At 33.2% G+C, this 13,931-nt stretch overlaps 1 protein-coding gene across 1 annotated transcript in view; it reads left to right on the top strand.

Annotated features, from left to right (window-relative positions):
- Nucleotides 1-1,691: 1,691 nt before the first annotated feature.
- LOC110024873 (ATP-dependent zinc metalloprotease FTSH 8, mitochondrial-like) overlaps nucleotides 1,692-13,931 on the top strand; it is a gene marked incomplete at its 5' end in the record, with an annotated part of 21,421 nt that continues 9,181 nt past the window's right edge. The window contains 3 exon segments of the mRNA XM_020725057.1: nucleotides 1,692-1,760; nucleotides 1,859-2,075; nucleotides 2,172-2,246. Coding sequence (XP_020580716.1) covers nucleotides 1,698-1,760; nucleotides 1,859-2,075; nucleotides 2,172-2,246 — 355 coding nt within the window.

The raw sequence follows: 13,931 nt of genomic DNA on the forward strand, positions 1-13,931 counted from the left end.
TTTATTGTAATGAGTATTTTAACTAGATTTTTTTGTTTAACTTCCTTAGCTGTTTTCTATACATTTTTTTCATACAACTGCACAAAAAAACCAATCATCTCTTTTGTTCATAAAGAACTACAAACACAATATATTACTAACTGTTTTTTACTAAAAAAATCACAACTTTTTGACATCAACCTCCTAAGAGTTATTTTTTCAAATTATAATTTCAGTTACTTCACAACCATTTTTTTAGACAACTGTAGCTGCACACACATTTTAAGACTAACAAAACAATTGAATAAGCTTACAAAAAAGTTGAGTCATCGAATGTGTAAAATATCTCATTAATGAAGTCACAAGTTCAAATAATAATGATCAATAATAATTAAGAATTAATATGTGAGCCCTAAAATAATTTGAATTGGTGTATAAACATTTTATTGAAGTCACCCAATCAAACAAAACTATTTTTCAACTATAATTAAACTTATCAATTATTTTTTACCTATTGTACTTTATTTATATATGTTCCTATTGTATATTAGCTAAAGCTCATAAATAGAGAGTTTTATATGAACTTGATCATTCAATTATCATAGAATCTTCTAAATTCTTACAACATCATAAAATTACAGTCTTAATGCTAAATTCTCCACTTCTCTCTTCATTTTACTCTCATATTCCATATATATCAGCGATAATAAAGTAAAGGTGCCAATCACACATAATTTATGGTCCAACAGATAAAGGCAACTTAAAAATCTATTACATCTCAACTCGATTTATCTTTGACCCAATTAATCTCAATGTTGAAGCCAAATTTGTCCTGTGGATTATGCCCAATGAATAGAGCGTCGGAACTAATGAAAAAAGAATGAATGAGAGAAAAATTTGTCTCGTAGAGGCGAAGAATGGTGTTCCTGGACTCTTTGGCCCTTTTATTTCACTAAACACAGTGATTATAAGAGAGGGGAAGGGTCGAAAGTTCTTTCTACATGAAGAGTTAAAAGAGAAGAGCCCAAAGGTTCTTAATATATGCTAATGCTTCTCTATAAAAAGATAAAAATAGAGAATATAATATTACATAATTACCATTGCTTTAAAGAAGACACCACATGCTATTTTAGTCTTTTTATTTGGACAGTTGAATTATCTCGAGATCTATGTAGACGTTTTTTGAGTGTACACTAAAATATTAGGAATAATTAGACGCATAACACTCAAAATTATATTATTTATAAAACTTAATCTCAATTTATTTTTTTTAACTATGAAACAACTCATTTACACATGTTAAGATGGAATCATTAAGAATTTGATAAAAATAAGAAACACGGGTTGGGGTTTTATTATGAATTTTAATATTTGAGTAAGAATTTGAAAAATTGACCCATAAAGATGCTAGTTTTATAAATAGTAAAAGTTTGAATGCTTTGTTTGTAATTGCCCGATCTTAGATATTATGAAACGCTTCATAAATAAAGTAGGTATGAAAAATATATTTTTCTAGTTTAGATACATCTCATATCCTCTTTATTGTCTGCTACTCATCCTCTCTTCCTCTGCTGCTGCCCATTCGCATCGTGGACGCCTCTTCGACCATACCGCCTGACCGGCCCACCCCCCCCCAGTTTTCTCTCCGCCGAGATGAACCCTAGAAATTTCAGTCTTCTCCGACGACAGTGAAGTAAGCATCGAAACCCTAGGTGGAGATGATCTATTCCAGGCTCGGCCGTTCTATCTCGCGGTCCTGCGTGCGTTCCAGATTAGGAAGGGTAATCTATGTTAGTAGTTTATTGTGCTTCCTTTCCTTAAATTATTCAGTTTATCTTTTCTATAGCTTCACGGCTCGCCTTGCTTCGATCTTCTTCAGGGCGGCGATCTTCTACGACTGTGTGACAGTAAATTTGTGTCTTCTACGACTGAAACGACTCTTCCACCGCTTTATGGTTTGAGGGGTTATCTAACTTCACTTGGAGGGAGAGGGGGGAAGGCTCTTCAGGAAAGGACCCTCCATGGTGACTGGAGATTTCTGTTAGGGCATCCTAGTTTTAGAAGATTGTTTTCCAGTAAGCCTGGGGATAGAAAGAGTAAGAAACGGATTACCTCGAGAACTTGAGGTGTTCACATAATAGATTTTTTTTTTCCTTGATTTGTCTTGATTTTGAAAATAATTCATTTTTTAGATTACGAGAATTACTACCCAAAGGAGCAGAAGGATATTCCGAAAGGCAGTGAGAATGAAAAATCGGATTCCAAAGGTATGCATCTGTTTTTGCACAAAAATGTTATTTTTCCAGCAGGATATGTGGAGACCCTAACAGTCGCATCAAAAGAATGATTTTTTTTTTATATATATAGTTTAGGTGTAGATCTATCTTTGGTTACCTTGCACCGAGCCTTTATTTTGTTTATGCCCAATCTTACTGATACATATTAACAGGAAGAAAATATCTGAGGGATCTAAATCTGGGTTTATAATTTAACCATGTCACCATCTAAATTGGATTGGAATTGAATACCACAAGCTGTCCGAGTAGGAATTTATTTTTATTTTTGATATAATAGAATTGTTAGCTTCATCTTCTTTTTATCCATTTTCTTGGCACAGAAGTTAATTCTTTCAGAGCGGAAAAACTACCTATTTTTATGGCATGAAACATATTTAGGGTGGGGGAAACCATTTATTTATCATCTCTTTTTTATTTGTTTTGTATCGTAAAGGCAGCTTTGAACTGAAGAGGCATGGTTACTTTGAAACCCAACTAAGACTTTGGTTTCTGTTTCCCATCATAATCATTCAAAAGTGTTTTTAGATTGTCTCAAGTTACAAAACTTAGAATCTTAAACACAAAACTTGGAATCTTAAACACCTCATGCTTTAGTTAATTCCATAGAAGGTTTGCAATCTTAACATATTTTGTATTTTGGTATGTCCTAGAAACAGGACTACAACTATAAAAGCAAAATCTATGAGGCCATCAAGTAATCTAAGCTCCTCTTGTCATATTGGTTCGGTTACTATGGTCTTTCCTACTGTCTATCTTTATATGTAATTTATAGGTCTAGGCAACCTTTTCATCCATTATTTAACATTTTGACCCCTATATTTACTCTCTCATCCCGTCCTGATAAGTGGTTGTTTCATGCACACGACATTCTCATCCTTTATTATGGGCAGAAACTGAGGAAAATATCCTTCCTACTTGCACTTTTGGCAATAGATCTTTTCATTAATCATTTTGAACATTATACAATATATGATAGTTTCTTCAAATTATGTTGACTTTTTTCATGATTCAACTTTCATGAATTTGGGTGGTTTATAGTTAATGCTTTTTAATGCAACTAAAATGACGAAGTTAAGATCACAAAAGTAAACTTAAAATTTACAAATTAGGAACCACTAAGCATGCAAAAACTTGTCCTGTTTGGATGCAAATACTGGAATCAAAGAATCAAACCCAAAGATAATGCAATGATCAATTAAATCAAGGAAATTAAATTGAAATTTTAACCCTATGATATGTTGAAGTAATTGTAATATATTCATCACAATTAGAATCTCAATTCTATTTAATTTGAACAAAAACATTAGTAGCTAAATAACATAGTATTTAGAAGAAATTTGGTCAAAGTAAGAGCTCATTAAAGTCAAATTCAAGTTTCATGCCAGAATAAGGAGATGACCTCTACGAATCAAGTAGTCACACTTTAATCTTGAAGGAAGCAAACCCCTAGCCTGCACACACAAAAATGAAGATTAGAATACAAAATTTTATTGAATGAAAGTTATTTTTGTTACAAGCTTTGTACCATCAATTTATAGACTTTTCATCCAAAAGTTATTATATAGGGTTGACACAATATCAAACTTGCTAAATTTCATTGAATCATTAAATTTAAACTTTTATTTTATTCATAGTTCATCTATTTTGCAAATTCTTGTATCTCACGTGAAATTCATAACATATACGAAGTGAGCAAATCATAGACAGCGATAGCAATAATATCGATCAAGAGAGGGGAGCTAAAGACTTAACATAGCATCTCTACTATAAGGATCATATGGCATAACAATACACACAAATCTCAACAAATGGAGTAGGAAACTTAGCGGCCCATAGACATAAGCAGCATGAAGTAGCTCGTCAGCTAGGCCACAGAAATGACATTGTTGCCTACATCCTTCAATCAAATGAATCAACATTCCTCAAATAAATCAATGTATAGCTTGGAGTTATCAATGAACCAAATAGTTTGATCTTATACCAAATGATATAAATCCAATGTAAATACATCCTTTTCTCGAATCCATCATGGTTGACATGTTCCAATCTAATTAAACTTACAAAATAAAATTAACTAAACTGCTTAGCTAGGACAAATTCGACTATAACAAATTTAGGATTTTAATTTTATCAAGCAAATCAAGACATAAGTTTTGCAATTTCCATAAAGTAATCTACGAGCCTCACTAGTAGGTTTGTCAAAATAGTGAATAATACATACATGGAATACACCATTAGCTTATGATAACATCTCATCGTCTACAATAGTTTCATGAAAAATTTTTATGCAGTTATCCGATAAAGGATTGGATGCAAATTATGATGTGATTAAAATAACCTAAGACATTACCAAGATTAATGAATTTAGTTTAATTCCAACACATTGAAAAATTGATTAATTCCAAAAATATCTAGAACTTTTTTAGGCACTAGCTTTAATGCACTGCAAACTTTTAAATGACTTTGGCCTTTTGGCATTTAACTTTTTATAGGTTCCTAACTGTAGCTTTTTTAATTTTAAAAACACCACAAACTTATGAACATATTTAATTTTCTTGTATTTCTCGTCGATTTCCATCAAAAGCTTATAATTTTTATTGTAGCAAATCATTTTCTGAATAACCTCCTTAAGTTCATGCCTATGTTTTTGTAATTATTGTGCAAATGAATTATGCGTAAACTCATTAGGAAAGCTTAACATGATTGATAGGCTCTCTAGTTTGAAATATTGTGACTAATTTAATTAGACTTATGCTAGCATACCTGTTGATGAATGAATCGCATGCAGCAAAATACTAAATCCCATCCAAACATATGGTATTTAATTAGACAAAGCAACATATCTCCCAAACTTATGTAAACTACATGTGTCCCTTAGTTTATGAATAATAAGTTGTTGGAAATTTAAGCTGTGTTTTCATTTTAGTTTAAAGAGTTTTTTTTAGAAATAACTCATGAATTTTAAATCATCATAAAAATACTAAACTATTTCATTATTATAATTTAGTAACGTGAGATACATATGTTTGTGAGTTATATAGTTTGTAATATTGTGACAATTTTAGTTAGACTCTTGCTAGTATACATTTTGATGAATGAATTGTATGCAAACTCAGACATAGGCAAAATACTAAATCCCTTCCAAATTTATGGTATTTAATCGAACAAAGCAACATATCTCCCAAACTTATATAAATTACATTTGTCCAATTGTTTATGAATGATAAGCAGTTGGGAATTTAAGTTGTGCTTTCATTTTCTTTTAAAGAGTTCTCTAGAAATAACTCATGAATTTTAAATCCTGATTAGAGTACTTTACTATTTCATTAATATAATTTAGCTATGTGAGATATATATGCATTTTATGACGTGGTATAAGATGAGATATTTTTGAAAAACAATCTACCACCATTTAATAGAATTATGATATCTATAGGTTATTGTAAACCTAACATAAAATTCAATTCAGATACCCCCCTATGATTTATTTGAAGTTGGCGAAGGTGCATACATCTCTGTGTTGTGTTTCCTGTTCTTGGCAAACTAATCAGTCCTGCACTATGAAACCAGATTCACTGCATCTTTTTTTAACTTGGCTTGAGCTATATATATATATTCAATCATGGCTACGGTCTTGTCTCTATCAAAATGTCCAACTTCTCTTGTACTTCTGAATTCAAAATGTTTCTTCTCAAAGATGAATCAACAATGTAAAGTTGAGTACCCATAAATAAATAATCATTTTTAAGTAAGTAAATTTGTTAAATATGGATGAGTTATGATTGAAGTGTTGTTAAATCTTATCAAAGTTCTTATAATTACCATGTTCTCTATTTATGTTATCAAAACTTGTCAGCTTAACTTACATTTTATATAAAAGTAGTTAACTCTACTTCACGCATTAATATACTTATTTTTAGTCTAACTACTCTGTATAAGGACAATTTTTTTTTTATAAAACAATTAAGTCAATATTTCAACTTCTTTTGAGGACTTAAATATTTCAAATTTTGATTATTTGCGTGAAGCACAAATTTTTTATTGAACAATTAATGTCTACCATGATGAGAAGCTTGTATGACAGCATAGCACTCCTTATCATGGTTTGAATGTTTCTACTTCGTTCCATTCAAATTTTTTCAACATATCACAACTTTTCTTTTGACATTAGTCTTCAAAGCATATGTATTTGTCCTTCTCTAATTTGTACATTTAAATCATAATGCTAAGGTTGATTCAAAATTATATGAGCTACAACATCAATGACCAACAAATTACTTGAAATTATATTGGTAATGTAGCTAATTTATTGAATTAAACAGCTTTATGACACAATAAATAGTTGTTTTATCTACCTAAGTTATCTTTTGTGATTGTTGTGGGCTCCAAAAATTCAAAAAGGCACCCTGGACTCTCGTGAGAGCTTAACATGGCGTGTTAAGTTTCCAAGTTGAATTTTCAGAAGACATATGGGATAGTAGATAAGACACTACTCAGAAATTTTGTCCTCATTTTGCGAGGACTTTAAGTTATGGGCTTCGAGATTTTCCATAAGCGCAAACCCCCGTGGTTAATTACCTCTTATGATAGCGAGAGAGCACTTCGATTAATGCTAGTCATTATACTTCAAGTATTTGTTCTTAACATATAACAACATTAAATTTAAATTTTAAAATTATAAAAATTATCATCATCGCGAGCTTAAAGTAAGTGGTGGGGGAAACAATGACGAACCTGATCAAGATCCCATTGTTCCATCATCCCGGATTGTCAGGGACCCTGGTCTACTTAGTCAGCGGAGGTAGTCAACCTAACCTGACAAAAGAATAATTGTTAGCAACCATGGGTTGCTTCGTCCAAGGGGACCTTGTAGACCTAGGGTGAATGTCTGTCTAAGGAGACTAATCCAAATCGATCTTAGCTTATAGCGGGCTTTCTACCCCATCAAATATACCCTATGATTTAATACTCAAAAGGGCAGATTGCCATTGAGGAACATACGATTATGGTCTGTTTGACAGCAAACCAAGCGATCGAAGGGCTCTGGTCGTAGCAGCTTTTTTGTGATGTTATTTGGCTGTAAAACATTGTGGCAGAGGACTCGGGCCACATTCTTACGGAAATGAGATTATTTTGACTTTGAATTTAGTAGTATATTTGATATGATATTGACTTTTTGTGAACTCAAGTCAGTACTAGATTTGTTCACCTCGTCAAACTGCTACGAAGGATGGATGAATTTTGCTTTAAGCATTAGGTGGTAAATTTTTATTGGATTGTTTTATAAATTTTATGATCTAAAATTTGACTTTTATAAATTGACCCCTCAGGTTGAGTTGTGCATTTAGTATGCCCATCATCGGGGATTAATATCTTTGAGCCCTGTCGACCTTGTCCTACTCACAGAGGATCGGGCTCATCATTTATATTATTAATTGAGTTTTAAAGATGGATATTGAGATTTGTTTTTTTTTCCCTGAAAATAGGCCATTTAGATTGAGATTTACTATTAACACGTCATCACCAAGGATTAATTTATTGTAACTCTCGTGCTCACAGAAGATCGAGTTCATAGTTTATATTATTATTTGGAAAATGGACTATGAGATTTGATTTTTGAAAATAGACCCTTTTTGTTGATATTTACTATCAACACGACCATCTTCGGGGATTGTTTATCTTTATTCACTGTCGACTCTGTCCCACTTACAGAGAACCTGGTTCATGATTTATATTATTATTTAAGGGTTTGTTTGGGGCAGCTGTGCAGCTTATCCACAGCTTATCCAACTTTTGCTGATAAACAACTTATCCTGATAATCTGTTGATGACCAGCTGATCCGGATAAGCTGTCTGACTGTTTGGTTAGTGCATCTGGAAAACAGCTGATTCTAGAAAATTGTCCATTTTCCCTTGTTCTGAATACTTTGTTTAACTGTTTGGTTAATGTGTTTTGTGAATAGCTTATTTGAAAAAATTTTTAGTTGAATGAATAATCTGTGTAGTAGAATGTTATTTTCACAAATGTCAAGAAATGAAAATGCAAAAAAATTTAATAATATTTATATAACTCAAAAAAAATCAAAAAAAATTACTCAAAAAGTTTTGATTACATCAAATAAGCACAGTAACATATATGAAAGTTCATTACACATTCACACACTAATATGAATTATAATAAGACAAAAAAATATGTTAAAATTACAAGAAAAAATATGACAATATTGACTTTAAAATGTAAAATCACATCACGAAAAATGTAAAATTTGACTTTAAAATGTAAAATCACATCACGATAAATGTTGCCCGGTTCTGATACCTCAAAACCCCGAGCAAACCTGTCCGACTGGGGTGCGATAGATACGTAAGAACTCGAACCATATGCGGTGGTCTCCCGTTGTGATACTATCGAACTCCTAGCAGCTGTGTCTAATTGAGATATCGTAGAAACAGTTGCATTGTCAGCCCACCTGAAGAATTTGCAGTCTTCCGGTCCTTGTCTCCACCGCGGACACCTGTAAAATTGCCTCCCGAAGGTATGTGTGTGGCGTTATGTGAATAGCAAGGACGGTAGTCCGCAACGACACATCACTTTTTCGGACTTTCCTGAATGTCTGGAACTCATCGTTCTGCAGTTATTAAAAATAGAATATATCAGTCAAAAAATTGTGGAAATATAAAAAGTAAACTTACCCAAGTGTGGAGACAGCGATTGCCGATAATAATTTTACGTGGCCGTCCAAACTGCTCCACCGTTATCCACCATATAAGAGGTGAAACTATTAACCAACATAAAACAATATATTCACATTAATTATAAAATATGCTCAAAGCTGCTAATATAAACTCTAATATAAGCATCACCTGCCTCCATGATACTCATGATTCCATAAAACAAACCGTAGATTCAGCATTTTACAAAAAAATTCTGCTTCGTTCATAATTAAGCTTAACAGTACATTAGTGCTCAAATTTAAAAAAATGTATGACTCATAATTTAGCTTAACAGTACAGTCTTGCAGGAGGAATGTGGGAGAAGGGAGAGGGGGAAACATATTGTGGTGTAAACAAAATTTACTTCCCATAGCAACTCTAGTAGATAGCACTTTCATCCCTCCACAATTCTTATGTATTTATAAATTTAACACCCAAAATTTGATATATACAGGTGGTGTAAACAAAATTATTAATTGATATATACAGGTGGTGTCTCAAATCCTTTTTTACAACAACAGAAAAGTGGAAGCAACAGTTGCCAACAACAAACAACAATGCCCATCCATGATGCTCCACCACCAAATATCAAATCACAGTTACAATAAAAGCATTCCAAATCAGAAATTCATTCCTCTATTCTTCCAACACCAGCACATAAAAATAAAGCAAACATAAACATTCATCCAACAATCATACACCAATACCATATAGTCAATTCATCCAAGAAGCTTCGTTTATATAAATAGCACATAATTCTAATGCATTTACATATCTGACACCTAAACATTTATATTTTCGCACATAGCACTCAACTCTTTAATATCACATTTATATTTATATTTTTGCACATAACACTCTAAAATAACACTATTATTATATAAGCACCAAAGTTCTATACTCATTAGTTAAATACACACGAACACAACTGCCAAGCTTCAAAAACTTCATATTTTCACATACAACTGCTATACTCATATGTATGTACATATGAATGTAAACATATACGAACTATGCTGGGTACATACATTACTAGACTTTATAGAATGATGCACTAGGTATGTAAATTTGCAAGCAAATTCATGTTGTTGAACAAAATAATATATTTGTGTCTCGATGTTCTTTACAGCCAACTATCCATCCAACAATCGTGGAAAATTGCAGTTATCAACATAATGCAAGCTTTTTTACCCATTCAGTTGTGAACAAACATCGACACAACAAAATTGTTTCTTTAACCAATTCTGTCATAATAATCTCGTTTCAATCAAGTCCACTTGTTTAAATAATAAGCTCGGCTCAACTCATCTACACCACAAACAAGATGAATAATAAAAAAGGTCATTAACATACCTACCACCATATTATTATATATTTACATATCTAATACCAAAACCTTATTTTTTACATTTATACCATCCAAATCTTTCAAATCACATAAAAACTATAACTATTTTTACTTTTAAAAAAGTAAAATACACCTTCTAATGCATATGTAAGATGACATATATGTAAAAATCGAAGTTTAGGTGTTAGATATGTAAATACATATGAATGTAAATCTTTCTAATAAAAATAGCATGGTCCCGAAAATAGAACTGACAACTTCCAAGAAATTATGTGACATGTTGAAGAATGTTAGAAAACATAACTCAAAGAATACCAAAGATATGAACCACTCCCACCAAAAGCTTTTTCATAAAAAAAAATGAACCAAATGATACTTCTAAAATATAAAGCAACTTGAACACCAAATCGCAGTGAACAGAGCATTGCATCAATATCCAGCCTCTCAAACAAATACCCTAAAAGAATTAATAACTTTGAATAGCATGGAGACCATACGAACAAAACACGAAAAAAAAATTTTGGTTGATACGAATAAACACAGTTCGAAGAAAGGTAGGGATGGGGAATGAAGAAGAAAACCCTCTGGATGCTTCAAATATATCACAATAACAGTGGATCTACATTTTTACCGACGATACTTGCATATTCAAATCGGATCTAGGTTTTAGTCACTAAACACTTCCAAACAGATGGATCGACTGAAATCTCTTGCCAAAATCTTAAATCTCTCGGCAAAATGGGGGAAAGGAGGGAGGAGCCGAGCGAGGAAAATGCAGTTCGAAGAAAGGTAGGGATGGGGAATGGAGAAGAAAACCCTCTGGATGCTTCAAATATATCACAATAACAGTGGATCTACATTTTTACCGACGATACTTGCATATTCAAATCGGATCTAGGTTTTAGTCACTAAACACTTCCAAACAGATGGATCGACTGAAATCTCTTGCCAAAATCTTAAATCTCTCGGCAAAATGGGGGAAAAGAGGGAGGAGCCGAGCGAGGAAAATGAGTTTTGTTAACTGTGGAGCGACGGAGGCGGGATCAACGTCGAATGTTCGAAGGAAGGTCGGCTGTGGGCTTAGGAGGGTAGCGGAGTAAAAAATGGAGCCCAAACGACGATCGCGGGGATATACCCGCGATCCACGTGTAATAGAATATAAAAACGCTGTTTCGAAAAATCCAGGTAAAACGCCAAATACAAACACTTGGGCGGCGTTTTTAAAAACGCCGCCGCACATTTAAGCTGCCCCAAACGGGCCCTAAGTTTTAAAAATAGACTTTAGGATTTAATTTTTTGAAAATAGACCCCTCGGGTTGAGATTCAATATCAACACGACCATTATCGGGGATTTGACTCCGTCCCACTTACAGAGAATCAGTTTCATGATCTATATTATTATTTAAGTTTTAAAAATGGATTTTAATATTTAATTTTTTGAAAATAGACCCCTTCGATTAAGATTTATTATCTGCACGATCATCATCGGGGATTAATGTATTAGAACTTTGTCGATTTTGTCACGCTCACAGAAGATCAGGTTCATAGTTTATATTATTATATGAGTTTTAAAAAGTTGATTTTTGAAAATAAACCACTTCGGTTGAGATTCATTATCAACACAACTATCATCAGGGATTGTTTATCTTTAATCCTTGTCGACTTTGTTCCATTTATAGAGAACGAGGTTCATGATTTATATTATTATTTAAGTTTTAAAAATGGAATTTAAGATTTAATTTTTTTAAAATATATCCATGCGATTGAGATTCACTATTAACACATCCATCACCGGGGATTGATTGCTTAAACATAATTAGAAGTATTAGTCCTGCCATTATAAGGAGGATCGTACTGGCTCAACGGGGTCTCAAACTGGTAAGCTCCGGTCCCTGTAAGGAGGAGGATCATATTGGCTAAAATGTGGGATTTACGACCACCCCTTATAAGAAAGTCGACTTATTCGAGAGCATGCGTAATCACAAACATTTGAATTCAGTTTTCGAAAATTAGATTTTTGTAAAGTTTTAAATTGTGTGCACACTTTCGTGATAATTTTACCATTAACTTAGGCATGTGTTTGACTTGCACAACATTCTTAGACTAAGAACTTTAAGAAATTTAAGAACTTAGGATTATCGCTAGAGCACATGCGAGTGTTTAATTTTATTGAATTGAATTGGTTTTTAAATAGCTTAGCACATATTTCGAGGCATATTTGGTTTAAGCTTAAGCATTTATGTAACCCGCGCAACATTTTCGATTCTTGTGATTAAGTATCTAACACTTTGATCGGAGCACATGTGAGAACTTCATACTTGCTAGTGCTGACCGATTTTTAGGGGTTTTATTTTTTTTTGGCATGAACACATTATCATTGACATGAGTGCAAATATTTTTTACTTAAGCTCTTAATTTTTGTCGCTAGTATATTTGGGGTTGCAAATCCAATGGCGATGAAGACATTCTAGACTTCAATTGTATATTTGGAATTATGTATCTCTCTCATTCTTAGCTCCCATTTGAGTGTTCAAGTGGACCCCTCACAGGTTTCATTCGAGCTCGTTAATGAGTCCCCCTGTGAGTTATGCAAGTTCTATTATATTTAGTTTTGTCATGTAAGACAATTTATTTAATCATTGTATTCTTTAATATGTAGTTAGGAGCTTTCATTCTGATTGCATTTTTGTTCAAATGATTTCCATTGGATGTTTCGTTGTAAGCAGTATTTCGAAAAAAATTTGGCAGTATTTCAATAGTTTCCTTGTGTCATACCCGATTAGGGGGCTTACATCGAGAAACCGAGACATTCCAACCACGCTTAAAAAAGCGTGCATAATCAATGTCTTTGAACATTGCGGCTTGAGGTTTTCACGCTTAAAAAAACAGTCATGGGGCTTCGTGTACCTAAACACACGCATGCACGAACCCATTCCGTCGCATCTATATGACACAGACGGGTTTTTAGCTCACCACGCTTAAAAGAACGTGTATGGGGTTTGAGATACCTGCATGAAAGATAATATACAAGCATAGAAGCTTCCTCATAAATTCGATGGGCATTTATTTTTTGGCACAGTGGGACCCCTCTTTTTTTATGGCTTTCATGAGAACAGTTTCCCATCCGTCTTTATCCAGCCATTCTTCGTCCTCCCAAATGTCAGCAAGCACAACATAGAGCCTTTTGGAGGCCATTCCTTGCATAAGATTTCTGTGAAGTGCATCATGTTACTTCGAATTTGCCCCTTAATCACTGCATAATAAGTTTCCATATATTCATTTCAACCCTAGCAAAGGAAATCTGGCTTCACGTGCTTTGTACGGCTCTAGATGCTGCTCTTATCTTTGCATCTTTCACAAGATGTGGAAGGTATCAGCTAAAGCTTACTCAAGATTATGCATGGTCTTCTCCTCAATGACGTCTTATTGCACACAGCAAAATAACAACTTCAAATTTGCAGAAACTTGAATCCCGTTGCTCTCTCAGTTTACTTCAGAAACTAGATTTATCAGTTCAAGAACTACGAAGGGAAGTGTAGAGAGGGATGTGCGGAAGGGAGAGCTTCAGCCAGGAAACAGTAAACAAGGGAAAG

The sequence above is a fragment of the Phalaenopsis equestris genome, unplaced genomic scaffold (genome assembly GCF_001263595.1).
Source record: "Phalaenopsis equestris unplaced genomic scaffold, ASM126359v1 Scaffold000277, whole genome shotgun sequence".
Taxonomy (NCBI): domain Eukaryota; kingdom Viridiplantae; phylum Streptophyta; class Magnoliopsida; order Asparagales; family Orchidaceae; genus Phalaenopsis; species Phalaenopsis equestris.